This window comes from Sebastes fasciatus, chromosome 13 (genome assembly GCF_043250625.1).
Source record: "Sebastes fasciatus isolate fSebFas1 chromosome 13, fSebFas1.pri, whole genome shotgun sequence".
Taxonomy (NCBI): Eukaryota; Metazoa; Chordata; class Actinopteri; order Perciformes; family Sebastidae; genus Sebastes; species Sebastes fasciatus.
The window spans coordinates 19,226,078-19,246,008 of NC_133807.1; the positions used below are offsets into that span (position 1 = coordinate 19,226,078).

Here is a 19,931-nt window from a genome sequence, read left to right on the forward strand (position 1 = left end):
TACAGTATATATGTATGTGTGTGTATATATACATATATATATATTACATATGTTGTATCTGTACAAATTTAAAAATGTTGGTGGAGTCAATATTTTTCTCAGAATAATAGAATGGATTAACTTCCTATGTGACATTAGTAAAAAAAAATCCCTCTCAGCCATGACTAACGAGTTCATGTTTTATTATTATTATTATTATTATTATATATATAAATATATTGTGTATATATATATACACACATATATATATATATAGTTATATATATATATATATATATATAACTATATATATATATATATATATAAAAAACATATATATATAGTATTAAAATGTATTAAATATTTAACTTTTGACATTTGCTTAATGATATTCATGAAGCAGAAGACTGCTAGAATAACTGTGACTTTAGAAACAGTAAAGCTGATATTTGCCAACTTTTCCCTTTAAAATGTATTTTTCATGAGCATTTAATGGCAACAGTTCAGTCTGTGGAGCTTTCTTTTTATACATAGGCAACCTGCACTGTTTCCTCTATAATTATACCAACAATAACAACAACAGTATTATAATCAAAACATTGTTTGGTTGATTTATTTTTATATAGGCGACGGTGGTTCATCTTCAATACCTCATGTTTTTTAACTGGGCTATCTTTTTTAAAGATAATTTATCCCCTGGTACCACATTTCATCAGCGCTATTGTTCCTCATTGTGTGTCTAAAGACCAGTCTTGATATCTTTTTTTAATCTCAAATACATTTTTTGGGGGTATAATTACAGACAAACAACTTGTTAGATTTGCATATTGTTTTATTTGCTTTTGAGACAAAAACAAAGAGCTTTTAATGATCAGCATGTGATGGTCTTCTGTTGCAGCTCTCTAGTGGTACTGCCTTCCCAGAGAGGCCACCACCACGGTCAGGAACTTCTGGAAAGCTGCCTGCTTTTCACCAGTGAAGGCATTACCCAACCGACCAGCAACCACAATGGTCAGGCAGTCAGACAGGAGCTGCAACACAACAAGCATCAGAAAAAACATCAACAACATGAAAGGTTGGTCGTTTCTTGAATAATCGTTGAACATGAATAGTTTCCACAACTTTACCCTGAAGTTGTCGGGGTCCACGTGCAGTTTCTCCGAGTGCAGCACGCTCAGCTCGGCGTAGGTTTCCTTGATGTTGTCCATGTTCTTCAGTCCCCGGTCCAGACCGTGGAGGATAGTTGTTCCGTGTTTAGCAACCATTGGATTTCCAATGATAGCAGCAGCGTTGTAGAGGTTTCCAAAGTTACCAAAATACCTCTGAGTCCAGGGGTAGACGACCAGACACCTGAGGAGACAAGTAAACATCAATGATAGAGGGTTAGATTAGAAGATGAAATCTGTGTGCCAAGAAAAAAAAAAAAAAGTGATTATCTGAAACATATCGTACACAATAACAAAACATAATCCTGATCCCTAAATATAGTCAAGGGTTTCACAAAAATTATGTCTTGAACACGCCCTTTGCAAAATTGTAAAGACTCACCTGGAAAGAGCTGCAGGGCCCACGACCTCATACTCCATGTTGGAGAAGATTTCCTGGATGGTGGCGCGCTCGAAGTCTGTCCATTCAACCATTTTGACGGCTTTAGGTTTTCCTGTGCAAGTCAGTAGACCCTGTGCTCTCTGACACCAGAAGCAACTTTTAAAGCAACCCTGCTCCCCTCCCACAAGCAGGCGATTGGATGCGCGGTGGGCTGGACAAGTACTTTGTTATGAATTTGGAAGAATGATAAGAGGAGGGCGTACCTGCTCCACCTAGATTATCTCCTGAGATAGAAGAAATGCTAAGAGTCTGGCCTCAAACAATACCCCTCATGGCCCCACAGAGCCCAGCCATTTATCAATGCAAAGTAAATACCAAGTGTGTTTTAAGAGGCAATAATGTGAAAACTGTTTTCAATCTTTACTGAGGCTTATTTATTTTTTATGCCAGTATCTTTTGGTCACACAGGCGCAAATTCAAGAGATCACAAAGAGTTGGCAGAGAACCACAGCCTGATATATTGACATAGATGACAAATAAAAAAATGACAGTTTGTTTCTCGGAGACAGACAATGGAACAATAACGGCTGAATTACAGCTGAACCTGAATCCTGCACATCAGTGTGAAAAACGGCTCCCACCTCCCTGGAGGTCCCAGCATCAGCACCTTGGACAGCGATCTTTAAATTGAACTGCAGAATGTTGAATGATCACCTGAATCATTTCTTCTTTCAGTGCAGTGCAAACATTAGTTGTACTTTACTTGAACATTTTGATTTCATGCTACTTTCTACTTCTACTCCACTGCTTTTACTCCACTACGTTTATTTGATAACTTTAGTTACTTTGCAGATGTAGATTATTAACTAATAACTATATATAACTAATAACAGCAGTATATAAAGTAATTAAAATTAGCCCCACTTTTACCAATGATTATTACATCAATAATTATAACCCAGTGATTAATATATATGAATCTGAAATAGTCATGCTACTTTTACTTTTGGGACTTTAAGCATATTTTGATGCTAATACTTATTTACTTTAATAAGATTTTGAATGCAGGACTTTTACTTGTAACAGAGTATGTTTACACTGTATTATAGCTACTTTTACTCAAGTAAAATATCTGAGTCCTTCTTCCACCACTGTGTCAGTGACATTTAGATTGTATTTCTTAAGTATACAAATAATGCAGATGATTTGAAAATATTGTGTCAAATTCAAAGAAGCTCCAGAGTCATCATGACAAGATTTTTTGTTTATCTCGTGGAGGCTGCACCCCAACACGCCTTGCGCAGCATATCTTGGAGGAGGTTCTGGGTGTGTCCATGCTTTGTTTCAAGTATAAAAACCTTCACTGTTTGGGCTCATCACGGCATTCAGCTACACTCATTCAACCGACAAGATGACCAGTCTCACTGCTAGGGATAAGGACACAGTCAGAGCCTTCTGGGGTAAGGTCTCTGGAAAGGCGGAGGACATCGGCACCCAAGCTGTGGCCAGGTAAATATAACCAAAAACTGATGCTCCAACATTTATTGATTAATTTATATACGCATCACTCACTCGCTTTATTTTCCCTCCAGGATGCTGGTGGTGTACCCGCAGACCAAGACTTACTTCGCCCACTGGAAGGACCAGAGCCCCACCTCTGCCTCTGCAAAGAAGCACGGAATAACCGTGATGGGTGGAGTTGCAGATGCTGTGACCAAAATTGACGACCTGAAAGGAGGTCTTCTGAACCTCAGTGAGCTGCATGCCTTCACTCTGCGTGTGGACCCTGCCAACTTCAAGGTGCAGAGCCAAAGTTATTTCAATATAATAGTCTGTAATGTATATGAAGTGTTCCTCACACTTAGGGCGCTGAGGAGATAAAAACTACATATATGTAACATGTGTGATTGTCTTTGTCACAGATTATCTCCCACTGCATCCTTGTGGTCATGGCCATCATGTTCCCCACCGATTTCACCCCTGAGGTCCACATGTCTCTGGACAAGTTCCTGGCTGCTCTGGCTCTGGCCCTGGCTGAGAAGTACCGATAAACAGCAGGAGAAGATGACGGAGACTGCAGCATGAGCTTACATTGCATAATGATTAATAAATGCATTCATGCAAAAAGCAAAGCAAAAGTTGTATTCTGGTTTGTTTGTGATGGTGTGTGTCATATGTGAGAGTAGATCAAAAGTCACGTCTACAGCACAAAGCAGACTTAACAAATCAAGCAAGTTAAAGGTGCAGTGTGTGGAATTGGTTTTATCTAGAAGTGAGGTTGCAGATTGCAACCAAGTGAAACTTCTCCTGTGTGCCGACAAGGCTGTAGGAGAACTACAGTGGCAGAAATGAAAACTTGAATTCTTATTTTCAGGTGATTATACACTAAAGAAAACATACTTATTAATATTATATTCCATTTTTGCCAATAGATCCCCCCTAAATGCTACACATGTTTCCCATTACAGCTGACACAATTAGTTGATTAATTGATTAGTCAATCGATAGAAAATTAATCAGGAACTATTTTGAACATCGATTATTATCGTTTTAGACAATAACTCGAAACATCGGTTGTTTCCAGATTCTCCAATGTGAGATTTTGCTTCCTTTCTCAGTTTTATATCATTGTGAATTGATATCTGTTGGTGTGACAAAACAAGACGATTGAAGACGTCACCTCGGACCCGTCTTTCTGACATTTAAAGACTTAACGATTAATTGATTGATTTACAAAACAATTTTTAGTTGCAGCCTTATAATGTTAAACATTGGGATCAGTTTTAACATTTCCATATTTATCAGTTTTTAGAAAACAAAAAAAGTAGAAACACATAAAATAGTTTTATATATGTGTGTGTATATGTATATATGTATGTACAGTATGTATGTATGTGTGTGTATATATACATATATATATATTACATATGTTGTATCTGTACAAATTTAAAAATGTTGGTGGAGTCAATATTTTTCTCAGAATAATAGAATGGATTAACTTCCTATGTGACATTAGTAAAAAAAAATCCCTGTCAGCCATGACTAACGAGTTCATGTTTTATTATTATTATTATTATATATATAAATATATTGTGTATATATATACACACATATATATATATATAGTTATATATATATATATATATATATAACTATATATATATATATATATATATATAAAAAACATATATATATAGTATTAAAATGTATTAAATATTTAACTTTTGACATTTGCTTAATGATATTCATGAAGCAGAAGACTGCTAGAAAAACTACGACTTTAGAAACAGTAAAGCTGATATTTGCCAACTTTTCCCTTTAAAATGTATTTTTCATGAGCATTTAATGGCAACAGTTCAGTCTGTGGAGCTTTCTTTTTATACATAAGCAACCTGCACTGTTTCCTCTATAATTATACCAACAATAACAACAACAGTATTATAATCAAAACATTGTTTGGTTGATTTATTTTTATATAGGCGACGGTGGTTCATCTTCAATACCTCATGTTTTTTAACTGGGCTATCTTTTTTAAAGATAATTTATCCCCTGGTACCACATTTCATCAGCGCTATTGTTCCTCATTGTGTGTCTAAAGACCAGTCTTGATATCTTTTTTTAATCTCAAATAAATTTTTTGGGGGTATAATTACAGACAAACAACTTGTTAGATTTGCATATTGTTTTATTTGCTTTTGAGACAAAAACAAAGAGCTTTTAATGATCAGCATGTGATGGTCTTCTGTTGCAGCTCTCTAGTGGTACTGCCTTCCCAGAGAGGCCACCACCACGGTCAGGAACTTCTGGAAAGCTGCCTGCTTTTCACCAGTGAAGGCATTACCCAACCGACCAGCAACCACAATGGTCAGGCAGTCAGACAGGAGCTGCAACACAACAAGCATCAGAAAAAACATCAACAACATGAAAGGTTGGTCGTTTCTTGAATAATCGTTGAACATGAATAGTTTCCACAACTTTACCCTGAAGTTGTCGGGGTCCACGTGCAGTTTCTCCGAGTGCAGCACGCTCAGCTCGGCGTAGGTTTCCTTGATGTTGTCCATGTTCTTCAGTCCCCGGTCCAGACCGTGGAGGATAGTTGTTCCGTGTTTAGCAACCATTGGATTTCCAATGATAGCAGCAGCGTTGTAGAGGTTTCCAAAGTTACCAAAATACCTCTGAGTCCAGGGGTAGACGACCAGACACCTGAGGAGACAAGTAAACATCAATGATAGAGGGTTAGATTAGAAGATGAAATCTGTGTGCCAAGAAAAAAAAAAAAAAGTGATTATCTGAAACATATCGTACACAATAACAAAACATAATCCTGATCCCTAAATATAGTCAAGGGTTTCACAAAAATTATGTCTTGAACACGCCCTTTGCAAAATTGTAAAGACTCACCTGGAAAGAGCTGCAGGGCCCACGACCTCATACTCCATGTTGGAGAAGATTTCCTGGATGGTGGCGCGCTCGAAGTCTGTCCATTCAACCATTTTGACGGCTTTAGGTTTTCCTGTGCAAGTCAGTAGATCCTGTGCTCTCTGACACCAGAAGCAACTTTTAAAGCAACCCTGCTCCCCTCCCACAAGCAGGCGATTGGATGCGCGGTGGGCTGGACAAGTACTTTGTTATGAATTTGGAAGAATGATAAGAGGAGGGCGTACCTGCTCCACCTAGATTATCTCCTGAGATAGAAGAAATGCTAAGAGTCTGGCCTCAAACAATACCCCTCATGGCCCCACAGAGCCCAGCCATTTATCAATGCAAAGTAAATACCAAGTGTGTTTTAAGAGGCAATAATGTGAAAACTGTTTTCAATCTTTACTGAGGCTTATTTATTTTTTATGCCAGTATCTTTTGGTCACACAGGCGCAAATTCAAGAGATCACAAAGAGTTGGCATCAGCATCAGCACCTTGGACAGCGATCTTTAAATTGAACTGCAGAATGTTGAATGATCACCTGAATCATTTCTTCTTTCAGTGCAGTGCAAACATTAGTTGTACTTTACTTGAACATTTTGATTTCATGCTACTTTCTACTTCTACTCCACTGCTTTTACTCCACTACGTTTATTTGATAACTTTAGTTACTTTGCAGATGTAGATTATTAACTAATAACTATATATAACTAATAACAGCAGTATATAAAGTAATTAAAATTAGCCCCACTTTTACCAATGATTATTACATCAATAATTATAACCCAGTGATTAATATATATGAATCTGAAATAGTCATGCTACTTTTACTTTTGGGACTTTAAGCATATTTTGATGCTAATACTTATTTACTTTAATAAGATTTTGAATGCAGGACTTTTACTTGTAACAGAGTATGTTTACACTGTATTATAGCTACTTTTACTCAAGTAAAATATCTGAGTCCTTCTTCCACCACTGTGTCAGTGACATTTAGATTGTATTTCTTAAGTATACAAATAATGCAGATGATTTGAAAATATTGTGTCAAATTCACAGAAGCTCCAGAGTCATCATGACAAGATTTTTTGTTTATCTCGTGGAGGCTGCACCCCAACACGCCTTGCGCAGCATATCTTGGAGGAGGTTCTGGGTGTGTCCATGCTTTGTTTCAAGTATAAAAACCTTCACTGTTTGGGCTCATCACGGCATTCAGCTACACTCATTCAACCGACAAGATGACCAGTCTCACTGCTAGGGATAAGGACACAGTCAGAGCCTTCTGGGGTAAGGTCTCTGGAAAGGCGGAGGACATCGGCACCCAAGCTGTGGCCAGGTAAATATAACCAAAAACTGATGCTCCAACATTTATTGATTAATTTATATACGCATCACTCACTCACTTTATTTTCCCTCCAGGATGCTGGTGGTGTACCCGCAGACCAAGACTTACTTCGCCCACTGGAAGGACCAGAGCCCCACCTCTGCCTCTGCGAAGAAGCACGGAATAACCGTGATGGGTGGAGTTGCAGATGCTGTGACCAAAATTGACGACCTGAAAGGAGGTCTTCTGAACCTCAGTGAGCTGCATGCCTTCACTCTGCGTGTGGACCCTGCCAACTTCAAGGTGCAGAGCCAAAGTTATTTCAATATAATAGTCTGTAATGTATATGAAGTGTTCCTCACACTTAGGGCGCTGAGGAGATAAAAACTACATATATGTAACATGTGTGATTGTCTTTGTCACAGATTATCTCCCACTGCATCCTTGTGGTCATGGCCATCATGTTCCCCACCGATTTCACCCCTGAGGTCCACATGTCTCTGGACAAGTTCCTGGCTGCTCTGGCTCTGGCCCTGGCTGAGAAGTACCGATAAACAGCAGGAGAAGATGGTGGAGACTGCAGCATGAGCTCGCTCTGCATATAATAAATAAAAATTAATGAAAATAAACAAAACGTTTTGGGACTTTTTTGTGATGATTTTTGTTATACAGAATATTGGTTTACATCAAAAGTCAGCTGTTGTTTAAGCCTTTTCAGCAATACTCGTGGTATTACATTAGCAGCTCCCAGAACCTCCTTTGCTGCCCAGTTACCCAGAGCCGCCTCCTTTGCTGCCCAGCTAACCAGAGCCGCTTCCTTTGCTTGCCCAGCTACCCAGAGCCGCCTCCTTCGCTGCCCAGCTACCAAGAGCCTCCTCTACTGCCCAGCTACCCAGAGCCGCCTCCTTTGCTGCCCAGCTACCCAGAGCCGACTCCTTTGCTACCCAGCTACCCAGAGCCGACTCCTTTGCTGCCCAGCTACCCTGTGCCTCCTTTGCTGTCCAGCTACCCAGAACCTCCTCTGCTGCCCAGCTACCCAGAGCCGCCTCCTTCGCTGCCCAGCTACCAAGAGCCTCCTCTACTGCCCAGCTACCCAGAGCCGCCTCCTTTGCTGCCCAGCTAACCAGAGCCGCTTCCTTTGCTTGCCCAGCTACCCAGAGCCGCCTCCTTTGCTGCCCAGCTACCCAGAGCCGCCTCTGCTGTCCAGCTACCCAGAACCTCCTCTGCTGTCCAGCTACCCAGAACCTCCTCTGCTGTCCAGCTACCCAGAACCTCCTTCACTGCCCAGCTACCCGGAGCCGACTCCTTTGCTGCCCAGCTACCCAGAGCTGCCTTCTTCACTGCCCAGCTTCCCAGAGCCTCATTCGCTACCCAGCTACCCAGAGCTGCCTCCTTCGCTACCCAGCTACCCAATGCCTCCTTTGCTGCCCAGCTACCAAGAGCCTCCTCCTTTGCTGCCCAGCTACCCGATGCCTCCTTTGCTGCCCAGCTACCCGATGCCTCCTTCACTGCCCAGCTAACCAGAGCTGCCTCCTTCACTGCCCAGCTACCCAGAGCTGCCTCCTTCACTGCCAGGTACCCGGTGCCTCCTTTGCTGCCCAGCTACCCAGAGCTGCCTCTTTCACTGCCTAGCTACCCAGAACCTCCTTCGCTACCCAGGTACCCAGAGCCTCTATATGTAGACACACGTAGGCAAAATTGTTGGTACCCTTCCGTTAAAGAAAGAAAAACCCACAATGGTCACTGAAATAACTTGAAACTGACAAAAGTAATAATAAATAAAAATGTACTGAAAATTAACTAATGAAAATGAGATATTGTTTTTGAATTGTGGTTCAGCAGAATCATTTTAAAAAACAAACTAATGAAACTGGCCTGGACAAAAATGATGGTACCCTTAACTCAATATTTTGTTGCACAACCTTTTGAGGCAATCACTGCAATCAAGTGATTTCTGTAACTCAATGAGACTTCTGCACCTGTCGACAGGTATTTAGGCCCACTCCTCGTGAGCAAACTGCTCCAGCTGTCTCAGGTTTGAAGGGTGCCTTCTCCAGACTGCATGTTTCAGCTCCTTCCACAGATGTTCAATAGGATTTAGATCAGGGCTCATAGAAGGCCACTTCAGAATAGTCCAATATTTTGTTCTTAGCCCTTCTTGGGTGTTTTTAGCTGTGTTTTGGGTCATTATCCTGTTTGAGGACCCATGACCTGCAACTGAGACCAAGCTTTCTGACACTGGGCAGCACATTTCGCTCCAGAATGCCTTGATAGTCTTGAGATTTCATTGCACCCTGCACAGATTCAAGACACCCTGTGCCAGATGCAACAAAGCAGCCCCATAACATAACCGAGCCTCCTCCATGTTTCACATTAGGTACAGTGTTCTTTTCTTTGGATGCTTCATCTCTTCGTCTGTGAACATAGAGCTGATGTGACTTGCCAAAAAGCTCCAGTTTTGTCTCATCTGTCCAAAGGACATTCTCCCAGAAGCTTTGTGGCTTGTCAATATGCATTTTGGAAAATTCCAGTCTCGCTTTTTTTATGATTTGGTGTCCTCCTTGGTCGTCTTCCATTAAGTCCACTTTGGCTCAAACAGTGACGGATGGTGCGATCTGACACTGATGTACCTTGACCTTGGAGTTCACCTCTAATCTCTTTGGAAGTTGTTCTGGGCTCTTTGGTTACCATTCGTATTATCCGTCTCTTCAATTTGTCATCAATTTTCCTCTTGCGGCCACGTCCAGGGAGGTTGGCTACAGTCCCATGGACCTTAAACTTCTGAATAATATGTGCAGCTGTAGTCACAGGAACATCAAGCTGCTTGGAGATGGTCTTATAGCCTTTACCTTTAACATGAAGGTCTATAATGTTCTTTCTGATCTCCTGAGACAACTCTCTCCTTAGCTTTCTGTGGTCCATGTTCAGTGTGGTACACACCATGACACCAAACAGCACAGTGACTACTTTTCACCCTTTAAATAGGCAGACTGACTGATTACAAGTTTGAAGACACCTGTGATGCTAATTACAGGACACACCTTAGTTTAACATGTCCCTATGGTCACATTATTTTCAATCTTTTCTAGGGCTACCATCATTTTTGTCCAAGCCAGTTTCATTAGTTTGTTTTTTAAAATGATTCTGTTGAACCAAAATTCAAAAGCAATATCTGTTCATTATCTATATTCATTAGTTAATTTTCAGTAAATTTTTATTTATTATTACTTTTGTCAGTTTCAAGTTATTTCAGTGACCATTGTGGGTTTTTCTTTCTTTAACGGAAGGGTACCAACAATTTTGTCCAAGTGTGTATGTATATGTATACAGTTTATATATGCATATGTATATATGTGTGTGTATATGTGTATATATATATATATATATATATGATATTCCATTTTTATATATATATATATACAATATTATACAATATAATTAAACAAAGCCAATTCTCGTTATTATTTAGTAATAGAAGTAGTTGTATTGTGTTGTTTTGTTGTGATTATTAATGGAAATGATGAGTAAATAATAAGTATTTTTAAATGATAGGTTGGACATTCAGTGATGCTGTGACCTAATAAACAATAACATAATAGACTGCAGAATTAAACAGTTGCTCTCATGTTATGCATATGTATTATATTTTTTTACATTTGACCTTTCGTTCCTCTATAAACTAAAGGTCACTGTTTTTGTTTGTGTATTGTCATAATATAGAATTGTTTTTGGACATCATCATTGACAAAGAGCTTGTTAGGTTTGCTTATGATTTTATTTGCTTTTGAGACAAAAACAAAGAGCTTTTAATGATCAGCATGTGATGGTCTTCTGTTGCAGCTCTCTAGTGGTACTGCCTTCCCAGAGAGGCCACCACCACGGTCAGGAACTTCTGGAAAGCTGCCTGCATCTCACCAGTGAAGGCATTACCCAACCGACCAGCAACCACAATGGTCAGGCAGTCAGACAGGAGCTGCAACACAACAAGCATCAGAAAAAACATCAACAACATGAAAGGTTGGTCGTTTCTTGAATAATCGTTGAACATTGAACTTTTTGTTTGTGTGGTGTTGAATTTCTCTCGTGCAGATATACAGATTAAAATGGTCTCAAGTTCAAGTTGGAAAAATTCAGAAGTTTTTTTTCCACACAAAGCAATTACACTGTTTATGAATCAGGGTTAAAACAGAATTTGAATATGCCAGAATGAATACAGAAGTATTTTAAAGACTTTTCATACATTAAACCGAAGAACAAGATTTTAAATAAAAACCAGTATTAATAAGAGCTTATTCCAACAACATATTGTATAAAGAGTAATCTCAATATGCCAAAAATGTAGCCTACTGTTCAGTGGCATTATGCGCTTTTGTCAAAGTTACAATGTCACAATGTAAAAATAAGAAAAGTAGGCTAAAGGTCCTGCATTCAAAGTTTTTATTAGGCAGAATTATGCACTCAAATACTCGTTATGAAGAATGGCTTTCAAAATGCTATATGATGATGTATTATAATAATAAAAATAATAAATAATAATAAAACCAATAGAATATTTTTTTATTATTATTATTATTATTTATATTATTATTAGTAGTAGTATTGGTGCATCAATATTTAACTACTGGTGATTAATAATGTGTCATATTATTATTATTATTAGCTCTTATATATTTGTGTATATATCTACAAGTAGATATAGTTATTTGTTATATTGTATTACCATAAATTGTAATACGCGGGGTCTCCATGCACATCTATCTATCTATCTATGCTGTGTGTTGTTTATATACTTTAGTTTTTTGTCACTTCATTAGTGCTAATAAACTAAACTCAAACTAAAGTAGTTCTGTTGGGATTTGTGCTTTGCTTGAATATTTTCATTTTTAGCCTCTCCAACATTTCAGAGAGAAATCTTATAATGGAATAATCATACATATAATACCCTGTATAATTATTATAATACATCATAATGTAACACTTTGAAAGTGGTCATTCTACATGAGTACTTTTACTTTTGATACTTGAGTGCATTATGCTGATGATACTAATGTACTTTTATTTAAGTAAAAAAAATATACATAATAATAGGATTATAATTTAATGCATGACTTTTACTTGTCTTATTTTTACATTGTGGTATTGAAACTTTGAATGGATTTAAATACCTCCTCCACCAGTGAACATACCATAACTAACTACACAGTGTGAAAAAGGCTTTTCACCTTTGACCTTTAAACTGTGTTTAAGGGGGAAAGACACAGGCAACAACTTCTTAAATATGCTTCTTAATTATGTACGCCTTTGAGACATGACCAAAACAAAAGAGTTTGTTAGATTTGCATATTGTTTTTATTTGGTTTTGAGACAAAAACAAAGAGCTTTTGATGATCAGCATGTGATGGTCTTCTGTTGCAGCTCTCTAGTGGTACTGCTTTCCCATACAGGCCACCACCACGGTCAGGAACTTCTGGAAAGCTGCCTGAATCTCACCAGTGAAGGCATTACCCAACCGACTAGCAACCACAATGGTGAAGCAGTCAGACAGGAGCTGCAACACAACAAGCATCAGAAAAAAACATCAACAACATGAAAGGTTGGTCATTAATTGCTGAACATGAATAGTTTCCACATCTTTACCCTGAAGTTGTCGGGGTCCACATGCAGTTTCTCTGAGTGCAGCACGCTCAGCTCGGCGTAGGTTTCCTTGATGTTGTCCATGTTCTTCAGTCCCCGGTCCAGACCGTGGAGGATAGTTGTTCCGTGTTTAGCAACCAGTGGATTTCCCATGATGGCAGCAGCGTTGTAGAGGTTTCCAAAGTTACCAAAATACCTCTGAGTCCAGGGGTAGACGACCAGACACCTGAGGAGACATGAACATTTGTAATTGTCGGAAACATGTTGTGTACAAAAACAAAACAAAATCCTGTTCCTTAAACATAGTCAAGGCAGGTTTCGCAAAAATAATGTCTCAAGCACACCCTTTAAAAAATGTAAAGACTCACCTGGCAAGAGATGCAGGGCCCACGACCTCATACTCCATCTTGGAGAAGATGTCCTGGATGGTGGCGCGCTCGAAGTCTGTCCATTCAACCATCTTGCCGGCTTTAGGTTTTCCTGTGCAAGTCAGTAGATCCTGTGCTCTCTGACACCAAGAAGCAACTTTTAAAGCAACCCTGCTCCCCTCCCACAAGCAGGCGATTGGTTGAGCGGTGGGCTGGACTGGATTTGCAACAATGAGATAAGAAAAGGGCGTATCTTCACCGCCTAGAGATTATCTCTGAGACATCCCCAGAGGTTCCAGTATCTGCACCTTGGACAGCGATCTCTGAATTTAAATGTTGAATGACAACCCCCATGCGATATTAAGAATATGTACACAAATCTCTATAATAACTTAAAACCGTCCTTTAAGATGTTTAGTTTTCACTGTACATTATTCCATCGGGCATTAGAAACTAAACTTAACTTAGGGGTGTGCATATTTACAACTTTTAGGCTTCTTTTTTTTAAGCTGTGTCACTCATTGTAAAATGAATGTCTTCTATAAGGTGTGATGTGGCCTAATTTCAGTGCATTTCTTAGTTGCTATATGTCGGATGATGGACTGCGGTGAAGTCATTAATGGAACTTTTAGATTGGATTTTTCTAAAGTAGGCTATCCATACATAAATGCAGATTATTTGGAAAGATCCAGAGTCATCATGACAAGATTATTTTGTTTATCTCGTGGAGGCTGCACCCCAACACGCCTTGCGCAGCATGTCTTGGAGGAGGTTCTGGGTGTGTCCATGCTTTGTTTCAAGTATAAAAACCCTCAATATTTGGACTCATCACAGCATTCAGCTAAACACTCAATCAACCGACAAGATGACCAGTCTCACTGCTAAGGACAAGGACACAGTCAGAGCCTTCTGGGGTAAGATTTCTGGAAAGGCGGGGGAAATCGGCACCGATGCTGTGGCCAGGTAAATATGACCAAAAACTGATGCTCCAACATTTATTGATTGATTTGTGCACGCATCACTCACTCGCTTTATTCCCCCCCAGGATGCTGGTGGTGTACCCGCAGACCAAGACTTACTTCGCCCACTGGAAGGACCAGAGCCCCACTTCTGCCTCTGCGAAGAAGCACGGGATGACTGTGATGTCTGGAGTTGCAGATGCTGTGACCAAAATTGACGACCTGAAAGGAGGTCTTCTGAACCTCAGTGAGCTGCATGCCTTCACTCTGCGTGTGGACCCTGCCAACTTCAAGGTGCAGAGCCAAAGTTATTTCAATATAATAGCCTGTAATGTATATGAAGTTTTCCTCACACTTAGGGCGCTGAGGAGTTTCCAGACCTGCAACAAGTCCATCTGTTATTAGACCATGCATATGATGCATTCATTATAGGTGGGTGGGGAGCTAAAAAGAAAAACTATATACATGTAACATGATTGTCTTCTTTTCACAGATCCTCTCCCACTGTATCCTTGTGGTCATGGCCACCATGTTCCCCACCGAGTTCACCCCTGAGGTCCATGTGGCCATCGACAAGTTCCTGGCTGCTCTGGCTCTGGCCCTGGCTGAGAAGTACCGATAAACAGCAGGAGAAGATGGCGGAGACTGCAGCATGAGCTCACTCTGCATATAATAAATAAAAATAAATGAAAAAAAACAAAAAACGTTTTGGGGCTTTTTTGTGATGATTTTTGTTATACAGTATATTGGTTTACATCAAAAATCAGCTGTTGTTTAAGCCTTTTCAGCAATACTCGTGGTATTACATTAGCAGAATTAAAAAAAAAAATTACGGGGACATAAGGTTGTTTCTTATATTTTACTAAAATAAAACTTGGTATAAACACATCAGCTTTAATGTGAAAACATAGGGTGTGTTTATATACAGTGTGTATATAATATATATATTTATATATTTATTATAATATATATATATATTGTAATATAATATATTATTTTATATATAATATGCTATGTATATGTACATGTGTACACACGCACATATATGTGTATATATGTGCAGACGTAGGCAAAGTTGTTGGTAACGTTCCGTTAAAGAGAGAAAAACCCACAAAGGTCACTGAAATAACTTGAAACTGACAAAAGTAATAATAAATAAAAATTCACTGAAAATTATCTAATGAAAATCAGATATTGTTTTTGAATTATGGTTCAGCAGAATGATTTATATTATATTGAATAATCGTTGAACATGAATAGTTTCCACAACTTAACCCTGAAGTTGTCGGGGTCCACGTGCAGTTTCTCTGAGTGTATATCTATATATATATCTATATATATATATAGGCTACTAAAAAAATGTGTGGACTAGAGCCCTCAACTTCTAGACCGACTTCATATCAAATCACCAGCAGAGGGCGCTACAGTCGAGGATATAGACCTAAAGTAAAGCTTCAATTACAACCGTTTTTACAACTAGAGCTCTGAGACAGCGTATATTCAAACTTCAGATTTTTTCCTTTTAACATTGATTGTTTTCATTGCTGTGTTATTTCACTGATAATGCCAAATCTTTCATGTGTTTTAGATTGTTCTACTTTCTCGACTTTTGTCATATTTAGGGGTTTAAGAAAACATCGATATCGCGATATTATGTTGTGCGATACATTCTCCAGAACACTGTATCGATTTTGAATTAACCTCTTAAAACTTTCGAATAGCAATTCGATCTTTTGGAGGTTGTAGCGGCTCAGTATTAAAGATATCCATTGGTCCAGTAGTTACATAAACATGTTCAGATTTTTCCTAACAAACAATTCAGTAAATGTATTTCACAGTATAAAAATATAAGTAAAATCAAATGTAAGGAAAGGAAAAGATGAATGAAAAGAAAAACAATTGGAATAAATTTGAAATTTCTAAATAATCTAGTCGTTTTTGCCAATTTAGAATTTTTGAGTTTTAAGTTTTCAATCATAGTCAAATATGTTTTTAAATCAGTATCTTTAAAAGCAAAAAAGTAGGCTATTCTTTAAGCAATATTATTTTATGGATGTAATATTTTGCTAAGATATCAATCAAATTAATTATCTAAATTTCATCTGCTGAAAAACTGTGATTGTTAAAAGTGAGTAGTAACTCAATCATTGTAAGTCTATCTTTTTCAAAATGTTTTGAGAAGTTCTTCTGTAAATCAAACCAAAAAGAAGTAACATGAAATCAAAGAAAATCACAATACCAAGAGAGACTAGTTTTACTCCAGAAGATCAATAGTTGAATAATTAAACATGTTCAGTGATCGGCTGGCGCTGCTGCCCTCCAGCGGTTCCTCTTCATAGGGAGGAGAGGACCTTGGACAGCTCCCTGTTAGTTTACCTTAAATTGGTATTAAATGAAATTCACACTGTCGAGCCAAAATAATCCAAACGATGTGCTGATAATCGCATATAATTCACAGATCTCTAGAGATAAAGTTACAATGTGGAATGCATTTTTCAGCAAAGGGTTTACATACCCTCCTTTCTTAGAGTTACATGAAGCCAAAACCTTCTAAAATGTGTGATGTTAAAACCATTTGACCCCTATTGTAGGTTTCTAGAGACAAAGTAACGTGAATGCATCTCTTATCCCAGGCTTAAATTCACAGTAAAATCAATTTTGCCAAATAATGCACCCACCTAAGCACCTTTTCAGACACTTGATCAAACGATGTTACCAGCTGATATTTTGGGCTGTTTTTGACTGGACAGTGTGAATTTCATACATGTAACTCACCTGGCCTGAGAAAGAAGGTGATGCAATTATCGGCAGCTAATAAAATATACCTCTGCTTAATAATGCATCCACATTGCAAAGCAGATTATATTGTTTTCAAACAGTAGCCTACTTTGCTGTATAAATCAGTAGGCTGTGCAGGTTCATTTAACTCTATACAACACCTGGCCTTATCCAGCAATGCAGTGCATCACGTTGATAGTCATGCGGTTACCTGGGAGCGGATTTTTGGATATCTCATATCGTCATAAGCCATGGACCAAGAATATTGTAGGAGCCATTTATTTGTTTTTAGTATTCAATTGTTGTTTTACTAATAAGTAGTATTGTTTGATTTATTATTCTAGATGTTTACTTTATTTAGATTCAATTTCTGATTGTGTTTTGATGCACCATGGGTATGTGACAGGGCCAAATAATCCATTGTGTATGCAAAATGTATGTGTTTCTGATGATTTATATATATATACTGTATATATATTATATATCATTTGTGTAATTAGTATTTTGTTTTCTTTTGTTTATGAATTGGGTAAAACTGTGGGCACCTGTGGTTATATAGGTAGGTAGGCAGGTAGGACCAGCATGCACCTGGGTGAGCTTTTTTTCTTTTTTTACCAGAACAAGAAAGCCATGTTTTCTTCGTGCCTCGTTTGTTTGCTTGCTTTTTGGATAAATACACCATCAGAAACACATACATTTTGCATACACAATGGATTATTTGGCCTGTCACATACCCATGGTGCATCAGTGGCCTTTTTTTCCAACAAATGGCCACTACAAATATGCTTACAATATGGAAAGATGGAGCATATAATGAGTAGGCTACAATGATGGTGGAAAGGAGATGGACGTTTGCTTTGCAAGTCCACTGAGTGGAGCTCCGATACCATTAATGGTCAAGCACGATCTCTTTAATGTGCAGTATAAGGGGCTCAATAGACAACTATGTTGAAGTTGAAAATATGTCTGTCTGTGTCTGTTATTTGTGCATTTATAAACAATACTGATGCAAACATTTAACAGCATCAGAAAGCTTTAGAAACTATATAGTGTTAGTTGTGGTATCAAAGCACCTGCTCATCATTTTGGATTTGATATTAGTTTCCAACCCAATGATTTGAATTTTCAAAAATTGTGCCAATAGCAAAATAACTGCATTGTGGTTGGCTGGGTTAAGTCACTGCCAAGTCGCTACTAACGTCATTTAGTAGTTCTTCATCAAGGCAAATGTGAGAAATCCAATAAATAAGTGGATTTCTGTTGGATAAACTTGAGTGTTTTTTCATGCATGCTTGGGCATGACAAAGTGGGCCTTGGCACAGGCGATGCACTTGAATCCTATAACAGTGTTTCCAGACGAATATGTCGAGTAATATTCTTTATGATTTTTTTTTTTAGATAATCTCGTAGTTATGTATTGATTCATTTCTCTGTCATACTGTATATGAAAGGTCATCGTCAGGGCCTATATGTCAAATAAGGGTTTGAATAACTTTAATGAGCCACTTGGATGAAAGAAGAGAGGCCTGTTGTGAGGGATTTTGGGGGGTTGGACTTACAATATCATTTTACAAATACACTGAAAATAGATCTCTTGAAAATGATATTAGGTTGTTAAGCGTTAATAGGCCTATATGGTGGAATAGATTTTGTATTTAACCTGGTAAAGGTGAGCGGTACGTTAGACCCCTGCAGTGATGCTCGATCAACATCTGCCCATTCTGGCTGTGTGACAGAGCGTCTCCAGATGTGATCAGTCTATTGTTGTCCTTAATGCTCCGCCCTATACTTTATTGAGCCGAATCATCTGGTAGCTGGTAGTTACATAAACATGTTCAGATTTTTCATTACAAAAAATTCAGTAAATGTATTTCACAGTATAAAAATAATATAAAAATAAAATTAATTATACTACAAATCAAATGTAAGGAAAGGAAAAGATGAATGAAAAGAAAAAACAATTGGAATAAATTTGAAATGTCTAAATAATCTAATAGTTTTTGCCAATTTAGAATTTGTGAGTTTTAAGTTTTCAATCACAGTCAAATGGGTTTTTAAATCAGTATCTTTAAAAATATAAAAGGAGGCTATTCTTTTTAAGCAATATCATTTTATGGATTGTAATATTTTGCTAAGATATCAATCAAATTAATTATGTAAATTTCATATGCTGAGAAAACTGTAACTCAGTCAACTCAATCATTGCTAGTATGATATCTTTTTCAAAATGTTTTGAAGGTGGTAGCTGGTAGCTGCTGGGGGCGACCACTGTCACAGAAAAACAGGTTTTTATGAGGCATAAACAGTGGATCTGAAGCTAAATATGGAGCCATTTGTATTTGTGGAACAACCAGTGGTTCTCAGCAGTCTAATAAAGCTTTAAAGAAATTCCTCTACTGAATGCATATTAGACAGGTGCAATTTAATGAAACAGACATTAAACTACAGCTTCAACACACTGAGATGTTGGTTGTGCTTCCGTCTGTATCAGCTGCATACTGTACTTCCCCTGTTGCTCTGAAGGGATCCACCCTTTAAAGGCCCTTTAGATAAGCGTGTAACTGGCAACAAACTTCACCACGAATGACCTTTATAGTCTTCATGTTGGTGTCATCAATACCAGGGGATAAATTATCATTAAAAAAGATAGCCCAGAGGAAGAACATGAGATTAAAGATGAACCACCGTCGCCTATATTAAAATAAATCAACAAAACAATGTTTTGATTATAATACTGTTGTTGTTATTGTTGGTATAAGTATAGTGGAAACAGTTCAGGTTGCCTATGTATAAAAAGAAAGCTCCACAGAGTGAACTGTTGTTATTAAATGCTCATGAAAAATACATTTTAAAGGGAAAAAGTTGGCAAATATCAGCTTTACTGTTTCTAAAGTCACAGTTTTTCTTGCGGTCTTCTGCTT

General features: G+C 38.1%; 4 protein-coding genes across 7 annotated transcripts; 3 read left to right on the top strand and 1 right to left on the bottom strand.

Moving 5' to 3' along the window:
* The first annotated feature begins 785 nt into the window (after positions 1–785).
* LOC141781586 (hemoglobin embryonic subunit alpha-like) lies at positions 786–3,671 on the top strand. 2 transcript variants are annotated; one of them, XM_074657410.1, is made up of 4 exons: positions 786–1,054; positions 2,917–3,036; positions 3,120–3,327; positions 3,450–3,607. In XM_074657410.1, exons 1-4 carry the CDS (start codon positions 861–863, stop codon positions 3,576–3,578), a joined length of 651 nt encoding a protein of 216 aa, XP_074513511.1. In that variant the 5' UTR covers positions 786–860; the 3' UTR covers positions 3,579–3,607. The 2 variants fall into 2 exon arrangements, with proteins under 2 accessions (XP_074513511.1, XP_074513512.1); XM_074657411.1 differs by having other exon boundaries at positions 916–1,054; positions 2,806–3,036; positions 3,450–3,671.
* Positions 3,672–5,167: 1,496 nt separating this feature from the next.
* LOC141781587 (hemoglobin embryonic subunit alpha-like) lies at positions 5,168–7,905 on the top strand. Of its 2 annotated transcripts, none has more exons than XM_074657413.1 (4): positions 5,168–5,455; positions 7,164–7,283; positions 7,367–7,574; positions 7,697–7,905. In XM_074657413.1, the coding sequence occupies exons 1-4, from the start codon at positions 5,262–5,264 to the stop codon at positions 7,823–7,825; spliced, it is 651 nt and encodes a 216-aa protein (XP_074513514.1). In that variant the 5' UTR covers positions 5,168–5,261; the 3' UTR covers positions 7,826–7,905. The 2 variants fall into 2 exon arrangements, with proteins under 2 accessions (XP_074513514.1, XP_074513515.1); XM_074657414.1 differs by having other exon boundaries at positions 5,330–5,455; positions 7,053–7,283.
* Positions 7,906–11,027: 3,122 nt separating this feature from the next.
* LOC141781589 (hemoglobin subunit beta-2) lies at positions 11,028–13,432 on the bottom strand. 2 transcript variants are annotated; one of them, XM_074657417.1, is made up of 3 exons: positions 13,274–13,432; positions 12,909–13,131; positions 11,028–11,244 (listed from the first exon to the last, which is right to left on the bottom strand). In XM_074657417.1, exons 1-3 carry the CDS (start codon positions 13,363–13,365, stop codon positions 11,116–11,118), a joined length of 444 nt encoding a protein of 147 aa, XP_074513518.1. In that variant the 5' UTR covers positions 13,366–13,432; the 3' UTR covers positions 11,028–11,115. The 2 variants fall into 2 exon arrangements, with proteins under 2 accessions (XP_074513518.1, XP_074513517.1); XM_074657416.1 differs by lacking the exon at positions 11,028–11,244 and adding an exon at positions 12,598–12,819.
* Positions 13,433–14,076: 644 nt separating this feature from the next.
* LOC141781588 (hemoglobin subunit alpha-1-like) lies at positions 14,077–14,936 on the top strand. The gene is made up of 3 exons (XM_074657415.1): positions 14,077–14,236; positions 14,319–14,526; positions 14,726–14,936. Exons 1-3 carry the CDS (start codon positions 14,139–14,141, stop codon positions 14,852–14,854), a joined length of 435 nt encoding a protein of 144 aa, XP_074513516.1. The 5' UTR covers positions 14,077–14,138; the 3' UTR covers positions 14,855–14,936.
* Positions 14,937–19,931: the final 4,995 nt, after the last annotated feature.

Coding starts and splice junctions, on each gene's coding strand:
- LOC141781586 (XM_074657410.1), top strand. CDS start 861: ATGGTCTTCTGTTGCAGCTCTCTAGTGGTACTGCCTTCCCAGAGAGGC. Junction 1,055..2,916: donor AAACATCAACAACATGAAAG/GTTGGTCGTTTC, acceptor CACGGCATTCAG/CTACACTCATTCAACCGACA. Junction 3,328..3,449: donor TGGACCCTGCCAACTTCAAG/GTGCAGAGCCAA, acceptor TCTTTGTCACAG/ATTATCTCCCACTGCATCCT.
- LOC141781587 (XM_074657413.1), top strand. CDS start 5,262: ATGGTCTTCTGTTGCAGCTCTCTAGTGGTACTGCCTTCCCAGAGAGGC. Junction 5,456..7,163: donor AAACATCAACAACATGAAAG/GTTGGTCGTTTC, acceptor CACGGCATTCAG/CTACACTCATTCAACCGACA. Junction 7,575..7,696: donor TGGACCCTGCCAACTTCAAG/GTGCAGAGCCAA, acceptor TCTTTGTCACAG/ATTATCTCCCACTGCATCCT.
- LOC141781589 (XM_074657417.1), bottom strand. CDS start 13,365: ATGGTTGAATGGACAGACTTCGAGCGCGCCACCATCCAGGACATCTTC. Junction 13,132..13,273: donor GGCCCTGCATCTCTTGCCAG/GTGAGTCTTTAC, acceptor ATGTCTCCTCAG/GTGTCTGGTCGTCTACCCCT. Junction 11,245..12,908: donor TGGACCCCGACAACTTCAGG/GTAAAGATGTGG, acceptor GTTGTGTTGCAG/CTCCTGTCTGACTGCCTGAC.
- LOC141781588 (XM_074657415.1), top strand. CDS start 14,139: ATGACCAGTCTCACTGCTAAGGACAAGGACACAGTCAGAGCCTTCTGG. Junction 14,237..14,318: donor GGCACCGATGCTGTGGCCAG/GTAAATATGACC, acceptor ATTCCCCCCCAG/GATGCTGGTGGTGTACCCGC. Junction 14,527..14,725: donor TGGACCCTGCCAACTTCAAG/GTGCAGAGCCAA, acceptor TTCTTTTCACAG/ATCCTCTCCCACTGTATCCT.